At 40.7% G+C, this 24,449-nt stretch overlaps 3 protein-coding genes and 1 long non-coding RNA gene across 6 annotated transcripts; 1 reads left to right on the top strand and 3 right to left on the bottom strand.

Moving 5' to 3' along the window:
- The first annotated feature begins 1,713 nt into the window (after window positions 1–1,713).
- Window positions 1,714–6,823, top strand: LOC104430347 (ER membrane protein complex subunit 2). The gene is made up of 9 exons (XM_039307650.1): window positions 1,714–2,069; window positions 3,377–3,441; window positions 3,833–3,881; window positions 5,007–5,101; window positions 5,233–5,318; window positions 5,403–5,462; window positions 5,569–5,650; window positions 6,035–6,148; window positions 6,303–6,823. The coding sequence occupies exons 1-9, from the start codon at window positions 1,883–1,885 to the stop codon at window positions 6,471–6,473; spliced, it is 909 nt and encodes a 302-aa protein (XP_039163584.1). The 5' UTR covers window positions 1,714–1,882; the 3' UTR covers window positions 6,474–6,823.
- Window positions 6,824–9,631: 2,808 nt separating this feature from the next.
- On the bottom strand, window positions 9,632–11,329 carry LOC104430358. Of its 3 annotated transcripts, XR_722598.3 has the most exons (4): window positions 11,269–11,318; window positions 10,950–11,152; window positions 10,593–10,763; window positions 9,632–10,447 (listed from the first exon to the last, which is right to left on the bottom strand). It is a non-coding gene; the product is annotated as an uncharacterized LOC104430358 (long non-coding RNA). The 3 variants fall into 3 exon arrangements; XR_005548281.1 differs by having other exon boundaries at window positions 10,950–11,329; XR_005548282.1 differs by having other exon boundaries at window positions 9,632–10,402; window positions 10,950–11,329.
- A 198-nt stretch (window positions 11,330–11,527) lies between these two features.
- Window positions 11,528–16,789, bottom strand: LOC104430365 (disease resistance protein RUN1-like). Its single transcript, XM_018868343.2, has 3 exons — window positions 15,569–16,789; window positions 15,154–15,429; window positions 11,528–15,055 (listed from the first exon to the last, which is right to left on the bottom strand). Exons 1-3 carry the CDS (start codon window positions 16,577–16,579, stop codon window positions 13,847–13,849), a joined length of 2,496 nt encoding a protein of 831 aa, XP_018723888.2. The 5' UTR covers window positions 16,580–16,789; the 3' UTR covers window positions 11,528–13,846.
- Window positions 16,790–16,857: 68 nt separating this feature from the next.
- On the bottom strand, window positions 16,858–18,005 carry LOC104434977 (toll/interleukin-1 receptor-like protein). Its single transcript, XM_039307045.1, has 2 exons — window positions 17,518–18,005; window positions 16,858–16,918 (listed from the first exon to the last, which is right to left on the bottom strand). Exons 1-2 carry the CDS (start codon window positions 18,003–18,005, stop codon window positions 16,858–16,860), a joined length of 549 nt encoding a protein of 182 aa, XP_039162979.1.
- Between the last annotated feature and the right edge of the window lie 6,444 nt (window positions 18,006–24,449).

The raw sequence follows: 24,449 nt of genomic DNA, 5'->3' as shown, positions 1-24,449 counted from the left end.
GAGTTTAAAAATACCTAAGCATTAACGGGCTTTGATAGGAAACTTTAGAATGTAAAGTTGATTTATCTAGATCCACCAAATGACAAGACTAATATAGAGATAACATGAGATTAATTTAAATATTTTCTCAACAGTGACCAATTGAATCCTTAACATTTTAATTTTGTAAACTAAACTCTTAATGTAATGATCAATGGTGAACCGAATCCTATTTGATCAAGTAAATCCTTGATATTTGAAGAGGTTGCGCTAGAGTTCCAAGGAGGCCTTTGTTGTTTTCTCACATGATGAATGCGATTCCTCTCGATTTACCTCCTTCCTATTTGAGATCATATTACAATGCTTCGTGTTCTAGATAATAAGACGCCATTCCATTAAATTTAGCAAAGTAGTATCTTTATTTTGCACCAATTGCATTTTTGTGTTTGCTCAATCTAGCCTTTTAATTACCATACGAGGGCATTTGGAGGAAGTTTCTCGAACAAGATTATTTTCTAATAGAAAGTGTTGCATGTTAGGCCCCGTTTGGTTGTATTCTTTTTTTTGTTTTTAAACAATTTTTATGTTTTTGTTCTTTTGTTCCCAGGAACAAAAAAAAAGTAAACGAGAAACATAAATTTTGTGTTTCGCTTTTAACACAAATCGTAAAACACTTTTTTTTCTTTTTCTCTTATTTTTTGTTCTTCTTTCTTTTGGTTGCCGCTCGCCATGGCCATGCGGCGGCCGACGACGAGGGGGGCCGGGCCGACGAGGGCCGGCGGCCTCGCCCGGCCACGGCGAGGCTCGCCGCCGGCGAGGCCGACGTCGTCCCCTGGGCGAGGCCGACGTCGCCGTAGCCGGGCGAGGGTCGGCCTCGCCATGGCCGGGCGAGCTCGAGCTCACCCGGATCCGGCGAGGCCGACTCGCCCGGCGGCCGGCGAGCCTCGGCCTCGCCAAGCCACCGCCGACGCCGACTGGCGGTGGCTCGGCGAGGCCGAGGCTCGCCGGCCGCCGGGCGAGCCTCGCCGCCCGGGATTTGGGCGAGCTCGAGCTCGCCCGGCCATGGCGAGGCCGACCTCGCGGCCGCCCGGGCGAGCTCGATCCGCCAGATCCGCCTCGAGCTCGCCCAGGGCGAGGCCGAGCCAGCCTAAATGGGCCGGCGGCGAGCCGCCAAAAGAAAAAAAAAAAAATGAAAAAGAAAAAAAGGAAAAATAAGAAAAAATAGAAAAATAAAAGAAATAAAAAAAAATTATCCAAATTTACCAAACATGTTTCGTTTATTTTTTATTCCGAACAAGTTTACCAAACGCGTATTTTGTTCAAAAATTGTTAGGAATAAATACTTTTTTCTATTTTGCTCCCTGAACAATTTTTAAACAAACACAACCAAACGCGTGTTATTTGCCAAAAAAATGCACTATAACATTGAAAAAGGCCAACTACACATGCCATAAGATTCTTTTGACTTCAAGAACATATTAATGACAATTTTAAGATATTTTTTTATCTGCTATTTTAAGACTTGATTGTGCCTCTTTTTTTTATCCAATAGATCTATATATAATGTCGGAAGACTCAATTGATCGACGGTCAAAACATTAAAAGAAGGCCTTTGATTAACAAAAAATCGAAATGCCGTGGGCCTTAATCTACGAACCAACACAAAAGTTGAGGACTGATTTGCAAGTAAAGGAAGATACGAATATCGGATTCGCAGGTTGTCGTAGTCGTGTAGTGCTCCACTGTTCCCTCGCACTCTCTCTCTCTACAGATCCAAAAGGCCGTCTAGAGAGAGAAAGCCCACCGCCCTCGTCGCATACCCTGATAAAGTTCCAAACTTGGCGGAAGAGAAGATCGGATCGCGAGGCGCCGGCTGCTTCCGAATTCGAGCCTGAAGAGAGAGATGGTGACGAAATCGGAGGAGGACCAGCTGAACAGGCTCGAGGCCCAGGTGGACAACGCGGGCGGCGGCGCGTGGGAGTACCTCTGCCTCGTCCGCAAGCTCAAGGTGCGGCGGCCCGACAAGGTCTTGAAGCACGGGCTGGCGATCCTGAACGATTCCAAGAAGCGGTCGGCTCTCGGGACCGAAGGTGGGTCTTTGAGATCTTTTGTTTTTCGATTGAATTTCGATGGAAATTCAGCTTCTTGCTCAGTTTCACTCAGTATTGATGTTAGCTGGCGACGAATTGTGCACGATTCTTGATAATTTGTCGTGTGATTGGGTGATCTTCTTGGGTGGGGCGATTACTTCTCAAAGTTGCGAAATTGTTGGATGAGAATTAGTGGGCTCGTCGCGTTACCCTTCTTTTTCCTTCGTTTCTGAGATCACAAGAGCTGCTCAATTCTTCCCTTTTGTAGCCAGTTTTTCTATGGGAGTTTTGCTGGGGAATTGGGCCGTGCAAGTCTTTTTTTAGCGAGTTGACTAAGTGAAGATAAACCTCGGGAATGAGGATGTTTCCCCAGTTTGTTTAGCATAGTACTCTCATTTTATCTGGTCAAAAGGTGAAATTTTTAAAATTTTCAAAAGGCTTTTTCACCGGGCTAATCTTAGCCCTTATAATGCAGGTAAGTTTTTGGACTTATTTTGTTTTAATCCTTTCCGGCACGATGTGAGTCAATGACATGCCATAGGACACTCCAGAGCTCATTTGGGGTGGACATGACGAATGAAAATTGTTGTAGTTAATGATCTCTCAAATTGCTGTTGCATATTCATGTCCTTGTAGCCTGTGAAAGGATGCCAAGAGAGTTGACTACTAATATTATGGGCTTAGTCAAAAGTGCACAGTGCAACAAATGGAAACTGCAGTTCAACACTGCAGTTTATCCTCCCTATCTAGTTTTACTAGCTAATATGGCTTTGTTACTTTTGAAGATCACGTCACGCATTCGTATATAATAGGAATAAAATACTTTAGCACAACTATAAATCAGTGTAGAAGTCTTCTATGTTTGGGAAGAAAACAAAAAATGCTCAGTATTAGCTCCGTAATGCTGTAGACTTTGGCTTAGCATCGCTGAATTTTAAAGAAACTCTCTAGCTTCTGCACCTGCTCAGTTGCTATGGTTCTACCTTCTTCCTTTGGACAGCTTCCTCACAGCTCTTAATTGTTTATTAAGAAAGCTAAGATTGAAAAGAATGCCGAAAGTTGACTAGCTATCTTGATTTATGGTAACTCACCTATGATCAAGTCTGATTTTGACAGTTTGATTGATCATTCCTCTATCTTTCAATGAGAGGCATCTGCTGGTAATTTTTATTTAGTTACTTTTTTGTCCTAGAGTTGTATTTGGTGAAATATATAGTTTTATTGCCCAAAAGTATTCCTGCCTTTTTTTCCTTGTTCTGATTCATATACACCATACTTTTAAATGTAATATGCTATTGTTATTGTAGAATGGACTCTGTGCGAGCAAGTGGCAGTTGCAGCAATGGACTGCCAATCCCTAGATGTTGCAAAGGTAGAAATTCTCTCTTTTTCATGGATCAATGTGTATTCCTCCTTCACCTTAGCCTCTGGTTTATTATTGAAGGATTTGTTTTAAGTATCACTTGCTTGTGAAGGTTATTTCTGTTCATAATGTTGTGTTTAAGATCTTTACATGTTAAAATATGTACTTATATTACTTATTTTTTTTTTTTTTAACTGTGAACCGATGAACTTATTTTTTAGTTAAGCCAGAATCGACTTGCTGCTTGAACTTCAGTTTTTTAAATTAAATTTGCCTCCTCATGTTTCTTACAATCAAATTTCATTGATTGTATGTAATAATGAACAAGAATATCCTTATGTTACTTTAGGAAATTTTCTTCTTTTTAAAATTGATGTGGTGTTGCCCAACAATTCTGCAGGACTGTATCAAGGTTTTGCGTAAAAGGTTTCCAGACAGTAAACGAGTGGGTAAGTTGGACTAATCCATAGACTAGTTGATTTGTAATTCCGGAAAGTGTGGATCAAAATTCCGACGAAGTTGATCTTCTTACCCCATAGAGACTATCATCAGAGCCTTAGTAAATGTTTCCTGCCCCCAACGGGAGCTGCATGTCAGGTCACAGTGGTGTGTGTGAGCCAATTGTATCCTTGCATGCTTTCTTTCATCTGACTCTTTGTGATTCAAGAATTGCTAAATATTCTCCTTCTAATGATGCAAAAGTTTCAGTTAAGCTCTTTTTGACATAGAAAAGCCTTTCTACCAACAATGTTAGAGGTGTGGGGTTGTAGAATGACAGCTTGGGTGTTGCTATTGTTTTATTGGGGGGACTGCTGGGTGTTATCTAATTAGAGTTCTCGGATAAATCTTTTGGAATATGTTTCTTTCATAAAGCTGTGTAAAGTGTCATCTAACCAATTAGTGAGAGTTTAGCGTGAGATATTCAAGTGTGAATGAGATGAATGGGAACTATTGAGTTATTTAAGCAGTTGATCTCATGAATTGGATGGAGGGGTGAAAAGAGAGGAAACAAATTCCCAAGTATATGAAAAATTATGTTGAGGCAAATTGATAAATTTTCTTGTTGTAAAATTTGAAATTTTTAAAGAGTGGAAGTGCATGTGTGCGTGTGTGCATGAGAGAAGGCTAGTTAAGAAAAAGGGAGAAGAGAAGAATTGTAATGAATTATCAAAACAATGGAGAAATAATATTGAACCAACCATTTTCGACACACTGCATAGGAACTTGGAAGTGGTAACACCACTTTAATGTTGCTTGACATGTCCAGCCCAATGAGGCTAGCTCGATGAGATGGCTATCTTTATGCCTTGGTGTACAGCTGTGGTTCATCTATGTATGTCTGGAAGTGGCCTTAGCCTATGAGATTGATGAGGATGTTGATGAGTAACGATGTCTCTATTGAAACTATCTGCCTGATGTGTGTCATCTTTGCATTGATGATGAAATAAGGATGACATGTTTCCTTCATGACAAGGCATATCTCATTGTTACTTCATCTGACGTGATTGAGAACAAGTTCACACTATTTGCTCATTTTGTTATTTTAAATTTGTGATGTATGAGCTGTTTTGCAGGGAGGCTTGAGGGTATGTTGCTTGAAGCTAAGGGGCTTTGGGCAGAGGCTGAAAAAGCTTACTCAAGTTTTCTTGAGGATAACCCTTTTGATCAAGTAAGTGTTGGCTCTTTTTCGTCACAGATACTGCCATCCATTGAAGATTAATGAAATAATCTGCTTTCTGACTTATATTTGAAATAGCTAAGTCATATGCTTCTATGCCTGAATACTTTTCTCCCATGAAGGTAATACACAAACGGAGGGTTGCTTTGGCAAAAGCCCAAGGCAATATCACTACCGCCATAGAGTGTCTCAACAAATATCTTGATATGTAAGACTATAACCTATATATTGTTTGTAAAATCTGGGGTGGCTTAATGTGACTTCACTTTTCTCTAATTCCCTTTTTCAATAGATTCATGGCAGATCATGATGCTTGGAGAGAACTCGCGGAGATATACGTCTCCTTGCAGATGTAAGCTTTTTCTATATTGCCTCAGAAGATAATAAGGAGGCTACGTTCGTATGTATTATGCTTCAAATTCCCATGCTGAACCGTACTTTTTTCGTGCCTTCATTAGGTATAAGCAGGCAGCATTCTGCTATGAGGAGCTAATCTTATCTCAACCAACAAATCCGTTACATCACCTAGCCTATGCTGATGTGAGAGACAGTTATCTTTTATTTACTTTCTGAATAATATCTGTAATTGAAAGTGGGATGGGTGAAGCAAACTTGGTATGATGTAGTAATTTTATGTGCAAACCCTTGTACAACACCAAACCGGAATACTTGCTTGAGGATATTCTCATTTCAATCAATATCTAAATTAAGTAGTTCCTGAGTAGAGATTTACTAGGACACTTTTATGAAGATGTATCTTGTAATGCCAAACTCTTTTCCTACATTGAGATCTACAATTTGAACCTTTCAATAAGTACCTTGTTTCAGTTTTGATGCTTTCTTTCATCATATTGTGAACGATCATTGCTCATCAATAAAGCTAGATATAACTGACATATTCTTTTGGGGAAAATGAAAAAACAGGTGCTCTACACGATTGGTGGACTAGAGAACCTTCAGGCAGCTAAGAAGTACTATGCATCCACTATAAATTTAACCGGTGGCAAGAATCGAAGAGCACTTTTTGGTGTCTGCCTGGTGAGTTCTCACATCCTCCTTGAAAACTCAATTGTGGATAAGAGTAATACTCCATCTTACGTGCATAAAATGGGCTTACTTTGTTCATGATTCAATTTGTCTTTTAAATTTCCTTTCCAAGTCACATGGAACTGCCTGTTCTTCTTTACCTCAGTGCACATCTGCCATCGGACAACTTTCTAAAGGACGGAACAAGGAAGATAAAGACAGCCCCGAGCTACAATCGCTGGCAGTGGCGGCTCTGGAGAAGGACTACAAGCAGAGAGCTCCTGGCAAGCTACCACTGCTGACGTCTGCCTTAAAAAGCTTGAGAGTATCTTCGTAACTTCTGACATCAACAGAAGCTCTCCCATCGACGCCTGTGATCAGGAACCACAATGGGCCATCAAGGATTCGCCTCAGAGATCAGCTTGCAGTTTTAACTTATTTTACGGCTCATACCGCGGACGGAATTTTGATTGTTTTCACTGAAAGATATTTAGTACTGAGGATAAATTCTAGTGTTTAAGGTGCACCTGTCATTGTATTGACATTTAGGATGCCTCCCTGTGCGTTGCAGTAATTTCTTGTCCCTCGTTCCTTTGAACGTAGCTGGTTTCACTTCTTTTGCTGCTGTGTTTCATAAGTATTTCATCCTGTTCTTGATAAAATGCTCCTCCTTTGGTCCTCTTTAAACTATGCTTGTGCTTACTTGATGTGTTTATTTGTTCGGTGTCTCAAAAGACAGATGTATAGGGACACCATTCTCATGTATCCCGCTATCTTTATTTGCCCGACCCATGTACGACGTGTTTTAACTTGTATTTGGATGCGAATCGAACGTTTTGTTTTGCTCTTATGTTATCTGGCTCATCTCGATTGAATCGCATGGTTATTATGTCTCTACATCAAGGCAGAGATTGCATGCTTTGCTGGCACTGGACACGGTCTGCCGATGTACATAGATGGGGTCATGCCTAATTTATTGAACTCAAATTTAAATTTGGCATTAAGATAAGCACGAGTACTATAAAGACCAAGTGACTTGACCGTCGAGCTTTATCATACAAATTGATTGTGCCGCTTATCTTATTTCAACGTAAGAAAAGGTTATTGTGCATTCTTTAAATCAGGAGCCATGAGTATCTAGAAAATGAATGAATTCTAAGGCTCGTTTTGCAGAAAATGGGTCATTTCCTGTGGTTCATTTATTTCCTAGTAGAAGTAAGTGTTTTCCAGGAAAATGTTGTACAATACGAATGGAGCCTAAACATTCTAGGAAGCAGAATTTCCTAGTAGAATTAGTGTAATACGCCAAATACGATAAAAGGGAAAAAAAAAACTCTTATTGATACAACATCTCTAAAGAACACCCTTGCAACTCATTCCCACTGCACCTCACTCAAAAATATTTCATCGAAATCGTGAATTCACCTTGGTCAGATCGAGTGATCGAAGATGGGATTCGAGTTCATACTATACAATCCTTCGACCGGCAAAAGAAGGGTCATTTATGTGCCGAGAAGAGCAAGAACTCCGTGTAAATCTCGTGGTGGAATCACGAGCCTCTCTGACTACATCAAGAAGAAATATCTTAGCCCTCGACAGCTAGAGGAGAGAATGGCGACGCTAAAGTACTCCAGGGATTACTCATTTCTAACTCGCGAAGATGATGTTGGTCATCGGCCTTCGTCCAACAGTCCAGTTTCTCCAAAAGAATTCATCGTTCATGCCGGCTATCTCAAGATCACGGATATTAGAGACGAGACTTGCCTCGGTGGGTAATCCAGATATTTGGGTCCATGACAAGTCTGGCATTCTCAAACAGTGCTGCTCACTTGTCTCAGACCCAGAATGACCAGCTACTAAGGCTGCGTTTGTTTTCGTTTCTTTTTTCTGTTTCTAAACGATTTTTTTTTTTTTTTTGTTCCCGAGAACAAAAGGAACATAAACGCATTTGTTTTGCGTTTTTGTTCCAAAACTATTTTTTTTCCCGGAACACATTTGAAACATAAACAAGAAACAAAAAAATTATTTCTTGTTTCGAAAACAAAAACAAAAAAATTATTTCTTGTTTAAAACAAAATTTAGAAACACTTATCTCTTTTCTCTTCTTCTTCTTTTTTTCTTTTTTTTTCTTTGGCCGGTCGCCGGCCTTGACCATGGCCGGCGATCGGCCGTTGAGGGCTGGCGACCTTGCCAGAGTGTCGTCGGCCCCTGGCGAGGCCGACCTCGCCCTAGGTTGGGCGAGCTTGAGCTTGCCCAGATCCGGTGAGGCCGAGCTCGCCTACCAAGGCGAGGCCGACTCGCGCCGGCTAGGCGAGCTCGATCTCACCTAGATCCGGCGAGGCCGAGCTCGCCACTCGCCGACGAGGCTTGGCCTCGCCGAGCCACCGCCAAGTTAGTGTCGGCTGGCGGCGGTGGCCCCGCGACACCGAGCCTCGCCGGGCCGGGCGAGCTCTACCTCGCCGATCGGGGGCAAGCTCGAGCTCACCCGGCCAAGGCGAGGCCGAGGCTCGCCGGGCCGGCGAGCCTCGCCGTGGTTGGGCAAGGCCACGGGCCCTTGTCGCCGATCGCCGGCCATGGTCGAGGCCTGGCGATCGGCCAAAAGAAGAAAAATGAAAAAGGAAAAATAAATAAGAAAATAAGAAAGAAAATAGAAAAAATAAAATATAAATATTAAAAAATTAAAAGAAATAAAAAAATTATACAAATTTACCAAATGTGTTTGTTCATTTTATTATTCCCGAACAAATTTACCAAACGCGTTTTTTGTTCAAAAATTGTTTCTCGGAACGAAACACTTTTTCTATTTCTATTTTTCGAACAATTTTTAAACGAAATATTATCAAACACGTCCTAACTAAACAAACCAGATCGCACAAGATAATTTTGTCAACCCTCTTTTAATGTCCCTCATCCTAAGTGTTGTCAGTTATTTTAGATTGCTGAATGAATTTGGTAGGTGATCAATGCTTGTTTCTATCAAATTCAACTCGATCAATGATTGTAATTTCCCAATCAAGTTTGGAAGTTTCTTTATCTTAAAACAACTACTTAATCTCAAAATCTCCAAAGACACCAACATAGATAAATTGGACACTCTCCTTAAGTGGAAAACAAGGTCTTAGATCCAAGCCTACAGGAACTCGGTGGAATGTTATGTGGAAAACAAGGTCCCACATTGCCGATAGAAGAACCTTGACTATATACCGTCAAGATTGTGGGCTGTGACTAATAGTTACCATATAATATTTCAGATCAATAAGGGCAAAGCTGACAGGAGAAACTTTGGATCTCGCAAACTAAGTAATATACTCACAAAATTTGTTAAGCAAAGAAAAGTATACTAAGCATATCAGAACAGTAAACTGACAAATCAAGGGATGATGTATTTGGGACAAACAGAATGCCAAACAATTCTTGAAGAAGAGAGCAAAAGCCTTACAATTCTTGAGGAAGAACCCTGTATTGAGGTACTTCCTACGATCAAGATCACCTATAGAGAGAAGACACGTCCAATTGGCTGCCCCATCTTGATGGTGCACAACTTCATTCAAATATGAAAGGAGAATCAACAAAAAACAATAGAGAAAATCGCAGTGATCATGCATAATACTAAGTTGATGATGCATCCTGGACAGCTTACCCCTAGAACTAGACATTTCATACCCCCAAGACAATCTCCTCGCATCAAGTATCATGAATTTCCTTCTTTTTTGTACTTCGCATGTTATGACTGGCTTGTGTGGGCGAGAGTTTTGCGCTCCTGAAGCACCCAAAATTCTTTTGGGGGATGGGACTCTCCATTTATACAGCTAGATAACTTGCACGATTGAACGTTGGTCTTCTCTTTGCAGCCACAACGCGCCGAACCAATCCCCACTTCACCACGTCACGGATCTTGCACCATGCCTCCTTGGGCCTTGCAATCCTAGAATTATGGATTCCATAACCCGTGCAAGATGGGCAGATCCCAAAATCTGCCCCGCTGCTCGACTCAACGATGAAAGTATGCTCCGGTGTCCACATTAAATTGCCAGGGATTGGAGATGGCACTTGGAAAAGCTCCTCAGGAGACAAATGGATGTTCGGCGCAAACAGATCTTGTGTGTAACCTGGAAGATGACTGCTTTCGCCAGCACTCAAACTGGACAAAAAGTCCTCCCTTGCCAAGCTGTTGAATTACAGTCGGATCAAAGATTTTTGCAGTGAGATGACTGTGACCCGAACAACCTAATTGTCTGATCTCTGTGACATTGTAGCAGCACGATGCTGAAACCAGTGAGTAACTAAATTCAGGGGTCACTTCTGGTCTATCTGAATAATGATGCATTTCAGTTTCAGCTACCATAGATGTGCAAAAAGGTGGATGTGCCAATAAAGAAATGGGAACACTAAACTATGAAAGATTAAGAAGGCCAAAAAGGAAAAGATAGATGGAAGTGATGTAATACCACAAAACCTTGGTTTAGCTCAGTGTAAAATAGATGATGAAGAGGCAGGCTAGGGCCGATTGACGGCTCTGTAGGCAAATTGGTTGGGGCTCTCAGAAGAGAGATGCTGGGCAGGGCATCGAGCGCCACCATTGATTGTTGTTATTGTAAGCTAGCCATTTCAAGTTCTGCAACAAAATCTGTCAACTGAGCAACGGGTTCGATCAAGTCCAAAATCAAACGGGTACTTTTTTAAGAGAAGTGCTTGTGGTATGTATTTTGCCATGGAAGCAGACTAATCCGATAAATACAGGCCCTTTCTATAGGTCCAGATAGATTCACACTCAGCTACTAGATAAAGATGTTTCGGGTTATGATTTATGTACCTTCTGAGAGTGGGCCAATATGTCTACCGACTAGTAAATTTGGCCATCAACTGCTGCTTGAGCAACTTTCATGACCAAATTGAACACTATACTGGCCTTGTTCAAAGCTTGGTAGAAATACATCTTGTCATCGTTGATCACACAGGGGCTGGCATGTCTGACAATCGTCTCCGATGTCCGCTTGGTGATCCCATCTCCAAGTACTTGAAATAACATCACACACAGAAGAAGTAGCACGATTTGATGATATTGAAAAATGCTTAGAATAACGTGAACTGGAAAAAAGGGAAATTAGCAGTGCTCGAAGAGTGAGAGTCACTTTGTTTCTTAGAAAGGCGCATCCGCTTAGTACAGCTGGAGGAAATCTTGAACGGTGTTGATTCCTCTCGAAGTCATGCACTTGTGCAGAGCGCTATCTTTGGTTATTTTCTGCAAACACCAAACTTCGTCGCTCGGTGATTGTGGATGTGTTCACTTAACAGAGAAAACTTGTCAGTCTATCTTTCTATGGCACATAAGAGTAGATGGTTGGAAAAATTGTTATCGTAAAATGATAGGCATTGCAAACGTACACTATCCTCGATGATATTTAACGATGAAAGTTTCAATTCTCACTTCACTTATTCTTATTTCTCAGAAACTTTTTGAACAGCTCGAGCTCATTTCCCGATTTCTCGTCCAGCTCGAGTTGTCAGTGATGATTAAATTACGGAGGCAACCAATTCCCCCTTGCAAGATCACAGTTGGCTCCCGGTTATCGATGGCCTTCTCTCCCTTCCCTTTCGCAAACGATATTGTAATTGAATTCCTTCTCGGTCCAATCCTCTCCCTCGTCTAACCTGAAATCGCCATCAAGGACGACAATTTTGAGCTTTATGGAAGATAGAGGGCCACTCATAACCCTCTCATTGGTCCTGCCATCTACTAGTTTGATCCTCAGAGGAGTACCATCCTCGGTGCTTATCTGACTGCTAGTGAAGATGGTTGCCGGCACTTTGGTAACAAAATGCAGTTGCAAACTGCTTGTGCTTCCCTTATTCTTTTTTCTGTAGTAGTGTTGATTCCTCTCAAAGTCACGTGCTTGCGTAGAGCGCCGTCTTTGGCTATTTTATCGAAATGCCATTCTTTATCGCTAAAAAATGGAGGGTGATGCTTCTTGTTCACTGCACATAACAGAGGAAACTTGTCAATCTTTAAGTCTTTTTAAGGTCCACAAATATTATCAATGACAAATCCAACTCAACTAAGGATTGTAATTTCCAAACCTGAGTCTGGAAGTTCCTCTATCTTTGTACACCCTAATAAATCCAACCACCTAAGTTTCACTAGCTCTCCAATCGAGTATGGCAGATTGCTAATCTGCCCATGTGATATACATCAAAGGTCAACAATGACCGCAAATTACCAAATCTCTTCGAAAGTTCATGTAGCATATTAGGCATGACAATTTCTGTCAAAGCTGGTAGATATCCTATCTCTTCAGGTAACTCTTGAAAAGAGTCACATCCCTTCAGGTTCAAAGCAGTTAGGAGCTTTAATTTACCAATGGATGGGTCAATTTCAATTAAGTTGTGACAACCTTCAAGAGTCAATTTCTCCAAGGACACCAACATAGATAAATCGGGTGTTCTCATTAAGTATTCGCCATTGTTGAGATCTAGTACTTCTCATTTACTTGCCACCTGTAAAACAAAATATATATTAAGAAATTATTTGCAAGGAAAAAAAAACGACAAGGAATGGTACATGTATGCAAGGAGTGAGATTCGTACTATATTATGATTTGATTCTAGCCAATCCATTTCTATGAAACATCACTATGTGAAAGGTCAAGAACAACTAAATTAGTCAAATGAAAATTTGTTGTCACAAATTCTTAAGGGCACCATCGGCAGGAGAAACTATATTTTTTTCTTTTGCACATGCAGTAGTAGCAGGCACAACATTTAAGCAAAGTTACTAGAGGAAGTGTCTTATCTTGAAGAGAGTCGACTCCCCATGCTAACTTCCAAATTATACCATCAATAGTATGAGAGCTTGAGGATCTAGGCTTTAGTAGATGTTTCTTTCTTTTTTGCATGGTAAAATGGTAGAAACTTTACTGAAGAACAACCAATCCTGTTCCAGGGCCAAATCATTTGGTCATAAAAAATTCTCAACCTTATGTGATTTATCAAAACCAGTCACTGCTCCTCCTGTCGCATGATGTCTTTAATAGGGTTTAAGTTCCAAGTCTTAGCATCTGCATCAATTAGAGACTCCATTCTTAATTCTTTTATCGCCTGAGTCAAATTAAAGGATGCAGCATCAAGTCTCAACTCTCCTTCACCAACCTATCCTCCCCAACAAGCTTGAGTCAGTGTAACCAGCTCAAAAATACTTAGCATGGTTAGGTTCAGTAAACATTGAATCTCCTTTGTCGTGACATTTACAGTAACTATTACGGTTGGTCAACCACTCGCAATGTTCAATTGTGGAACATTCTAAACGCAAATTTGAGGTGTCAGCCAAACTCTCCAACGACAAGCAAGCGTGAATCCACAACTTCTGTAAAGATTCCAAGTGATTTAGACCTTCCACGCTTCTTAGCTTTGGACATTCTCCAACTCTGAGCTTCCTTAGCTTTCTCAAGTTTGATAGGTTTGACATCCTTTCCATGGAACTGCAATCCACAATCGATAGGAAGCAAAGGGATCCCAATTCTTCAAGGCCCCAGATCTCTACTAACAAGGAGCATCCAAACAGATTTACCTCTTCCAGAATCTTCATGTGCGATAGACGAAGTGCTCTTGGGGAGAACTTGCATGTACGCATCACTAAATGTCTCAATCTTTCCATTTTCAACAGAAATGATCCCGATTTCTCTAAATTTGTCAATCTTTCCATTTTTGATTTCACTAAATCTCTTGATGTTTTATTTCCAACAGAAATGATCCCGATTGCTCTAAATCTCTCAATCTTTTCATTTCCAACAGAATCGATTCGCATCGCTTTTTTTCTAATTGCATTCTGGAGGGCTCGACCTCCTCAGGGATCACATCAAGGAATTCTGACATCGAACAACTTTGTAATCGCAAGGTTGACAAGTTGTTGAAAAGGGAATAATCCGTCCATGGTGTAATTGACATATTTCCAACTTCAAACTCTCTTAAACTAGAAGATAGCAGCCGAGGCCAAAATCGCCGGGTTTTGCCAAATGCTAGCTCTTCCACCTCATATAGGGGTATGATGCTAGAGTGATAAGCAGAGTCCCACTCCAGCACATGTGTCCTATTTCCACAGAACTTGAGAGTATCAAAGGCCCACCTTAGACAACTCAAACTTGGGGGAAGTCGCGGCAACTCATTAAGCTTAGAACATGATTCTAGATTAAGTGTTTGGAGATTAGAGAGGTAACGCACAGTGGTGGGTAATCTGGATATACGTGTGAATGACAAGTCTAAGATCCTTAAACGAGACAACCTCCCAATTTCTTGAGGGATTTCGCCGGTCAAGTGGTGACATCCACTAGCTTCTAACTCTTCAAGCTTCTCCACTAGCCCAATCGCTCTTGGTAATTTTGTTATCCCAATTATGTGGCTCATCCTAAGTACTGTCAATTGCTTTAAATTGCCGATTGAATCAGGTAGGTGTCCCAAACTTGTTGATGACAAATCCAACTCGACTAATGATTGTAATTGCCCAATCGAGTCTGGAAGTTTCTTTATCTTTAAACACTTAAATAAATTCAACCGCCTAAGTTTCACCAGCCCTCCAATTGAGTCTGGCAACATGCAGATCCACCTATGTGATACATCAAGGGTCAACAATGACTTCAAATTACCAATTGTCTTCGGAAGTTTGAATGCATACGACGAACGAGGCATGAGAATCTCCGTCAAAGCATCTAGACATCCTATTTCGTAAGGCAACCCTTCAAGAGCGTGACATCCATTCAAGTTTAAAGTGGTGAGGAGCTTTAATTTTCCAATGGAAGGGTCAATTTCAATTAAATTGCGACAACCTTCAAGAATCAATCTCTCTAAGGACACCAACATAGATAAATCAGGCGTTCTCATTAAGTCGTTGCAATTGTTGAGATCTAGTACTTTTAGTTTACTTGCCACCTGCAAAAAATATATATTAAGAAACAATTTATAGGAAAAAAAAAATGAGAAAGACAAGAAAATATACTTGTATACAAGGAGTGAGACTCGTATCATACTCTAATTTGGTTCCAGCCAATCCATTTCTCTGATACATAGCTGTGTGAAAGGTCAAGAACGATTAAATTGACCAGATGAAAGTTTGTTGCCACAAACTCGAAAGGGCACCATCGCCAAGAAAGCCATCTTAAATTGGAGAGAAGATTATTGAAGTCTCCAACAAGGAACATCTCATTCCCATTCAAGAACCTCAGGTGTTGTAAATTAGCAACTTCACTAGGCGTTATGATGATTCCACGAGATCCTAGTGACAGTGCTTCTATCTTCTTGCTTCCCTATCGATGGAAACACCAAGAAGTCACGTGTGAAGGTTAAAGCAAACAATTTCAAGCGCTATTAGGGATGGATTTTTCCTTTTTCAAGAATAGGCTACAACAATTCGTAGGAAAATAAGTTGTAATTCCCTTTCAATACCTTTTTCTGCTCCAAAATGCTCAAGGCTTCCTGATGATTCCATACTCGGCTACGCTTGTGAGGTTCTTTGAAATTCTCTTCACGAACGATTGCCCTTCCGAGGTCCCGCACTTGATCATGCATCCAAAAGGTATTGTCATCTTTGATTTTTATCAAGGACATGTGATAGAGGATTTCAATGGCATTGTATGGGTGGTATTCACAGTCCTCCCACATGTAGCAAGGGTAGGTTTTATCCTCATTAACAAAAAAACAAGTTATATCTAGAAATACTTGCCTTTGTGCATCATCTAACCTTTCATAAGTTATCATCAATGTTTTTTGGACTTCTTTGGAAGGAGCTTTTTCTAGCTTCTTCAAAGTGTCTACCCAAAATTCTTTGGATCTACCATAAAGGGATGAACCAGTGACTTCAAGAGCTAAAGGAAGCTTTCCCAAAGTGGAGACAACTTTTTCTGAAAGGTCGACATAATCATCGGGTGGAGAGTCTCTCCTGAAGGCATGCTTACTGAAAAGCTCAAGAGCATGGCGAAATTCCATTTCATGTACTTCATAAGTCAAAACATTTGCACACTTTATAGGACCTTCACTTGTCACTTCTCCGTCAATCATTAGGACACTTTTGTATCTAGTAGTAATGATAATCCGACTACCAAAACCGAACCAATTTCCTTTTTCTGCCAAATTTTTCAGCTGCTTGTTTTCATCCACGTCGTCAAGAACAATGAGAACTTTTTTATTATGAAGCACCCTCTTAATCATGTCGATTCCATGATCCACTTCACTAATTTGGTCAATATAACAACAATCAAGGAACTTGGATAACAATTGTTTTTGCAAATGTACCAAGCCCTGTCGTTCTGATGACTCTCGAACATCCGAAAGGAAATTGCAGCCTTGGAACCGAGAAGACAATCGGTTGAAGACAACTTTGGTTAGTGTTGTTTTGCCAACACCTCCCATTCCATGGATTGCGAGAAATTTCACATCATCAGATTCCACGTCCAACATCTTAATTATAGCTTCTACACGATCATCAACTCCAACTAGGTGCTCAGTCACATTTTTATATTTGGCATTCAGCTTAACCAAAACAGCTGCAATTATTGATTGGATCAAATCTACTTGGCTGCCATGACGTAACAACCATGTTAAGGACAACTTTTATGTTGTAAAAAGCTACTCCTCAAGTGACTCAATTGCCCTCACATGTTGAGGAAATTATCGAGAAAAAAAAAATCTAGATGCTAAGAATTTTTTTATTTTTAATCTCTCTCCACTCCCCAACTTTAGTCACCATCACCGTCGGCCTCTACCACCATCATGCCACTGTTGACATCACTTGCCTCCCTGCACCGTCACCATTGTGTTCTAGAGTCTTTGACCATCGCACCCGATCAACCCGCCATCTTATCATTATCTCAATCCTTCATGTCACATGGGTCGTGGCCTTGTGATCGCTAGGATGGGGTTGCCGGCTTTAGGAGACACTAGATTTGGGGTCCCACAAGGCTGGCAATGTCGGATATAGGCAAGGTGATGTTAGACCCAACTTGGATTTGACTTACCAGTGAGTGAAGGATAGAAAGGGTGGGAGTTTGGATGGTCGTGGTAGGTTATGGTTGCCTAGTGTCAGGCCGACGACAAAGAAATGGCGATGATTGATGGATGAGTTGCAGTGGTGGTTGGCCGGCGACTTGGTGAAGCTACTTAAGATGTTATTGTTCGTGACTACTATGTCAGAGATAGAAAGTGAGAGGAGAAAGAGAATTAGAATGAGTAGGGTGTGCCACCACCACATTGGTGCCGGGTGCTATTGGCTATTACCCATGTGAATTCCATGCTCAACGAGATGAATAAACTATATTTTTCACCAACAATACAACAATCGAACTGATTAGGGTGGGAGAGGAAATCTACATAACAACTAAAAATTTTAAGATATTTACCTTTCATCTTTCTTCAAGTTCCATCCTTTTATCTTGCCCACTGCAATGAGAGCCTTTTGCCATGACTCTGCTTCACTGCACAACGTCTTCTGGCGCTTTGAAAGAGTTTGATTATACAAGTTTGTTTTCAGCTTGACATCAACAGGTTCCACGTCCAAGAAAATAGGCAGAATCTCCTTGTTCCCATTTGATTTCAATGTGCACTCGACCATGTTCGCAAGCTCTCGGAGGCACCAGCAACTTGAAGCATAATTTGCAGAGAATATGGGAATGTAAATCTTGAAGTTCTCAATTGCTTGTAGAAGTTCAGCACCAATTTCTTCGCCAACATGGAGGGATTCGCTATCCCTAAAGACAAGGATTCCAGCACCAACCATCCCATGGTATAGAAAATCGGTAAATCCATGACGGGTGTCTACTCCTCGAAAATTTAGAAAAACCTCGTATGAAGATCCGGATGATGCCCATGAACTCGTCCCTTTCTCCATTGTATGATCTCTAAACACCAAATATCTTAGGAAAGTTTGCTTTGGGTGTGCTTGGATCCGAGTGAGGGTTGTCAATATGATGAGCTCTCGGTCTCTAGTGTTATGGATGGGGAAAAATCTCTGGATATCCTTTGAGTAAATATAGTCAACGCCTTGAGTCATGCGAGAAGTTTCTGAGAAGTTTCCTATAAGTTTCCTAAAAGTTTCCACAAATCATTCATGAATCAATCAATGGGTTGAAGTTTCTGGGTCCCATTCATTGAAAAACAAATTTAAAATATGAAACCTAGCAACAAACAAAAGTGACAGCACAAATTGATAGATTCATGGCTTTAGGAACTCACTTGTCTTAGCTCTTGTAGAGCCCCTTTTATGAATGAATGAAAGCACTACTTCTTCCAAAAAAATAAAAATAAAAATAGGGATATAAAGTGAAACCAAAAGATAGAGCAGAAAGATGGTTTTTGAATTTTCCTTTACTTTAATCATATTTGAGAAAATTTCAAAAAATACTCTCATCTCTATCATATACGCTTCTCTGCTTTTGATAATTGTTGGCAACTAAAAGATCAAACTACCCCTTTTACTATGGAAATGTATTTTATGTGAAGTAATCTACATTGCCAAATACAATATGCATGTCATTTTAATTGGCGTTGAAATATTGAGAATACCCAATATTAATTGATTTATTATATCACATTTCACTATTGAGTGATGCAATTATTACTTAAAATTTTTCTCTTCTTTACCATAATATTTCTCAATCTCCCACCATATAGCCGATCAACGTCACCATCTCCGTCCCTGAATCACACCGCCACTCCCCCAATTGGCCCCATCACAACCTCTACAAGTTAGCCTCCACCTTTGTCATGACCTAGCTTGAAAATAGAGGCGTCGATCTCAAAGCAGCAACTCTACTCAAACAGATCTATCGTTGAGCTTGAGCAATTCTGCATGCAACAAGCTAAACGCTGTGATGGAGCTCGAATTGAGCTCAATCACACGATGGGCTGTCATTGATGCTGAAGAGAGAGCTCAATCACACGATGGGCTGTCATTGATGCTGAAGAAGAGAGAGAGAGAGAGAGAGAGAGAAGCGACCACAGACGTTCGTCGGTCAAAAGAGCGACCGTGCGGGCCTTCACACAGAAGAAAGAATGCGGCTGAGATCTTCGGATTGCGAAGGTCTTCTGCGAAGGTCTTTAACGTCGGTTTCCTTCGTGAAAGGGATACAGAGAGTGATCATACTCTTGAAATTATATCTAGATGTATATTTCTGAAGTTTGAGCCACATGATCATCTTTATGTTGCTGATTGATGCAGTTTTTTCAATAAATTCTTTTGAAACTATATATGGATTTTACTTAACTCTCTTTCTCTCTCCCTTGCACATTTGTATTATAAACACTATAATTTTACGTGTAAAAATACGTGCAAAATTAAGGGCATTTGCAACCTAGGTGTTGAGGGGTCTAATTTATACTTGATTACTTCTATTAAGAAAATTTCCAAACATTATAATATGGGGAAAAAATGTCCAAAAAGTTCCAGACATATTACACTATTACCAATATAATCTTAAACATTTTAATTGTGCTAGTTAAGTCCTAAAAATTTTACATGTTCTCTCAAAATTGGCTAGAAATCGCTGCAAATTATGACCTTCACTCGGAATGTAAGCAAATATATCATGTCAATGTGGATACTTGTCGAGCTTTGAGATAGACAATTTTTAATAATACTTAAATTTTTTATTTTTTTTCTAAATTTTCCTATTAATTTTTTTTCTTCTTTTATTTTGGTTAAAGGCTAGTAAGGGCCCACTAGCCACAAGTTGAGGCCCAACAACCCCACTAACTATTGCAAGGGCTTGTGGCCCTCACCCAACTATGAAGGAGGGCTACAAGCCTCACCAACTACTAGCAGGGGCTTTGCGGTCCTTATCTGGTGGCTGACAACCCCTAGTAGAAAAAGAAAAAGTAAGTAAAGAAAATAGAAGGAAAAAAAGCTAAAAGAAAATAATAAATAATTCAAAAAATGTTAAAATACTATTAAAAATTATACACATCAACATTGATCATATTGTGTAAGATAACTAACATATTTGTTAACGATTTCCGATCAAAATTGACGAATAAACTCAATTGGAATAACTAAAAATTTAGAACTAAATTAATAAAAATGTATAAATTTATGACTTTTTGGACAATTTTCTCTACTAATGTCAAGATGTTGGTGTGGGGCTTATATTTTGTAGTGCTTTTGTCTTTTATACTTGGATAACTATTTGTTAGATCACTGGTGAAGTGGTCTTTTCATATTCTACAAGTTACGGAATTTACCACTTTCAAAAGTGATTTTGCAGAAGTTTACTAATAGTCATGTAATCTTGTCATAACCACCAAAGAGGAGGTGAGGAATATGAATCTTCATCTTCATAGGAAGGCTAGAGTGGGGAGGATTTAGCTTCAGGTGTGGGGTTCAACTCATACACTTTGCGAAGAAACAGAGTAAAAGTTTGAGGGTGAGTTGAGAATTAAAGTATGACAGACCAAAAATAAATGTAATATTGCTGCTTAAATGGTGGCTTTTGGCAGCAATTATAATTCTCTCATGGCGTTTGAAATGTGCTTGTTGTTGTAAGGATTTTAATTGGTTGGTTTGCTTCAAAGTATTGTGCCTAGATTTAGACCCAAATCTTATGGCTTGAATGACTTATTATTTGGTGAATTTGGAATCTTCCAAAACCAGCATGGGATAGGATAGCACGTATAGCTTGATTTCGATTGAATCCGACAGGATACTTTTGTGCTTTTTCCCAGTGTCTTGTTTACTTCTCGAATTCTGTTTCCCCCACTATGTTGGTTCTACAGTCTTTTATCATTTGCAATCTATAATTATTACCGGTTACAGGTTTCGCGGAGATCAATAGAAATATCCTTGAAAAGAAAAAAGAAAAAAAAAAAAAAAGAGGCAACCATGAATGCTCAAGTTTTATTTTAAAGGTCAATATCATGAAAAATTTAAATTGATATCCATATAATAAATTTACCATAAATTAATTTGTTTACTAAAGCCATCACTAAACTAGTACACAAGTAATAAATTTATCTAAAATCAATTTTTTGGCCACTAAAAATCTCAAATTAATACACATATGATAAATTTACTCTTTATTAGCTTCCTTCAAATGTTGCTATTAAATTTGTTGATGGATGACATGTGGCAAGTTCACGTGAAAATCATAGGTGCAAACTTGAACTTGCCATATCACTATATCACAACACAATGTGTTATCCATGTCAATAAATTTAATAGTAAAATTTGATGAAAGTTAATGGAGGGTATTATTTGTTACATGTGTACCAATTGAGGTTTTTTGGGTTAAAAAATTAGTTTGAAATAAATTTATTACAGATGTACCGGTTTAAGATTTTTGATAATAAAAAAATTATTTTTGGATAAATTTGTTATAAATGCATTAGTTTTAGACTTTTTGTGGTATTAAAAGTCCAAACCAAAAATAACTAGAGTCTAGCCAACGTCTCCTCACCATTAGGGCTGAGCATGGTTCCCGGGTTACCCGGGAACCGGAACCGAACCGGGGGAGGGTCCGGTTCGGTTCCCGGTTCCTAGGGGACCGGTTTCGGAACCGGAACCGGAACCGAAGTTTAGGGCTCCAAAGAATCTCCAGTCCACGGCTCTTCATTCAGATTTTAGTCTTCAAAGTTCAGACCTCACACTCACACTGCCACGACTCACGCCGATTCCGAGTCGCGCCGCCGGACGCCGCTCGCCCTCGAGGAGGCCGCCGCCGCCGGACCCCGCTGGACGCCAGTCGCCGACGCCTCTCGCCCAATCCCTCGCCGCTCGACGCCAGTCGCTGCCCAAATCCGTGAGTCACGCTCATCGGACGCCGCTTTGAGTCTCGCCGCCGGACGCCGCTTTGAGTCCGCGCCGGACGCCGCTCACCTTCGAGGCCACGCGCCGGACGCCGCTGGGACGCGATCGCCGACGCGCTCGCCCGAACCCTCGCCGCTCGCCCGAACCCTCGCCGCCGCCCAAACCCTCGCCGCTCGACGCCGCCTCAACGCCGCTCGCCTGCACTCCATATGTGCCTTTTCGGTCTCGGCCGAGACTCAACCGCTTCGGGTCGAAAGATCGACCGCCCTCCATTGCTGGTCACATGGGCTTCCCGTTTCTTGATTCCGGTTAGATTCTGGGCTTGTCCGTTTCTTTGTGTTTCGTGGGTCGTGCGCTGTTTCGATGAATTTTCGGTTTTGGGTCTGTGGGAATTGTGGGATGGTTTCTTGGGTTCGATGAGTTCCGTGGAAAGGATGGTGTTGTGGGTTCGTCGGCCTTTCTTTTCTTTTGATCGAATTCACGATGCGTTTTTCGCTAAACTTTGTCGGCCTTTCGGTAAATATGGTCTTGATCGAAGCTTGTGAAGATGCCACAAGACAAGTTAAGTATTGATGGTTAAATCTTTTGCTATATATTTCCTTATGTAAGTGGTAGTTGCTCCAATTCTCTTAGGATCTTATGTTCTGTTGATGCCATTTTGCGTCGATCAGCACCTTGCGGGTAAATATGGTCTTCGGTTAGCTCGTGAAGATGCAAAGCTTTCCTCTCTTGTACATCTTCAGCGATGCTTATTTTTTTCAAATTACTATTTCTTGCTTTAGGCGAAGTGGTAGGTTGCCCTGTTAGAAATAGTTGCTCTTTGATATTCTAAAGTGTGTGTTGTAACTACATTTCGAGCAAAGCTTTTGATCTATTCCCCTGGATGTGTAGTACAGTAAATTTAGCGAGCATCCACAAGTTATTGAAATTCATTTTGAGATAAGTGAATTTGTCATGTAGGATTGATTTTCACAAAGAAAAAGGATTTTTGGGCCCTGTGCTACGCCATAATCTTCCTTAATTTGAGTGAGCAATGACACTTGTGTCTGTTCTTTTGCATTAATTTCATTGTCATCATCATTTGAACATGCAAGTTTTGAGTTGTCGTAATGATTCCATTTTCTCCATTCTTATGTACCTTCTCTTTTGCAGCATTAACCCATTTAGGCTCATTGGGTTCGGACTTTCAGTATGGACTTCAGCTGCTTCTCATATAAGACCTTTTTAAATGCAAGCTTTGCTCCTATTCAATCAAAAGAAAGACCGTCAGACATAGAGACGCCTTCCTGTGAAACTCAAGGTTCTTCTTGTTATGTTTTACTTTTGGAGACATGTCACTATGTTTATGTCTCGCTTATTATGTCAACGATATCTCATAGAGCAATGGCAAGATTTTAGTATGATTTTTTGCAATCTATTACTGAACAAAAGACCTCGTCCTTCAAGTTACCGTAGAGTATGCGTGTACGTTATAATTCAAATTTGAAAATGAAAAAAAAAAAAAGAACTCCATGGAACCGGAACCGACCTCCCGGAACCTATGACAGGGTAGGTTCCAGGTTCTTGGTTTTGACGGGTAGGTTCCAGGTTCCAAATTTTTTGGAACCTGTACCCGAGGATAGGTTCCAGGTTCCAGACGGAACCGAACCGGAACCTGAAACCGCTCACCCCTACTCACCATGTCGCTCAAGAGAAACAAGGCTTAGGGTCTAAACCATGAATAAATTATACACGAATTTGTGTGTAAGAGTATATTAAACGAACAGCAAGAAGTGAAAAAGAAGTAAAAAGAAAATGATTGATAGAACTGTATATATCTGAAATATGCAAAGAAAAAAAAATGTGTAAAAAGTTTCGTGAATATTGAAAATTTAAGAAAAAATTTATAACGGCCGAGAGAGATTGAAGGATGATGTGTATTTGTTATATCGACCTCTATGAACATATCATATCAATATAAGATTATTGTCCATTTTACTAACGAACGCGAAAATTTATTATATAATTATAACGATGGAGATACACTAAATTGCAAATATATTTAAATCCTTTTCTAGTGCCTTCACTATGTCGCTTTGAGAGAAACAAGGCTTAGGGTCTCCCACCAGCAAATCCCTCGGTCCGTCCATGATCCCCGTCGCCCGTCCATTTGTGTCCGCATAGGGAAGTCGCGTCCACCGTGGCGGCGGCGTCGACGGCTGCGGCGGCGGTGGAAACCGTGGTAGACGTCCTGGATCGGGGTCAGGATCGGGATCAAGCGGAATTCCTCCTTGGTAAGGTCGAAAGAGAGCATCGTCCTCGCCAACGGGCCGTCCGACGATGACGCGAGCCTCTCCAGAAGCCATTTCAGAGCCCCAGAAGCAAAGACGAAATCGGGAGAAAGACCGGCGCCGGGAGGGAGCGGCGGGGCTTTGCAGGCCCTCCACGATTGCTTGTCGAAATCATAGATTCGAGCCCCCACCACCGTGCTGGTGCGACTCTTCTCGTTAGAATAGATTGCATCGATCTGTACCATCTTGTACGCGTTGGTAGAGC

This window comes from Eucalyptus grandis, chromosome 2 (genome assembly GCF_016545825.1).
Source record: "Eucalyptus grandis isolate ANBG69807.140 chromosome 2, ASM1654582v1, whole genome shotgun sequence".
NCBI classification, from domain to species: domain Eukaryota; kingdom Viridiplantae; phylum Streptophyta; class Magnoliopsida; order Myrtales; family Myrtaceae; genus Eucalyptus; species Eucalyptus grandis.
Note: the sequence above shows the minus strand (reverse complement) of the source record. Positions and strands in the feature narration are given on the sequence as shown.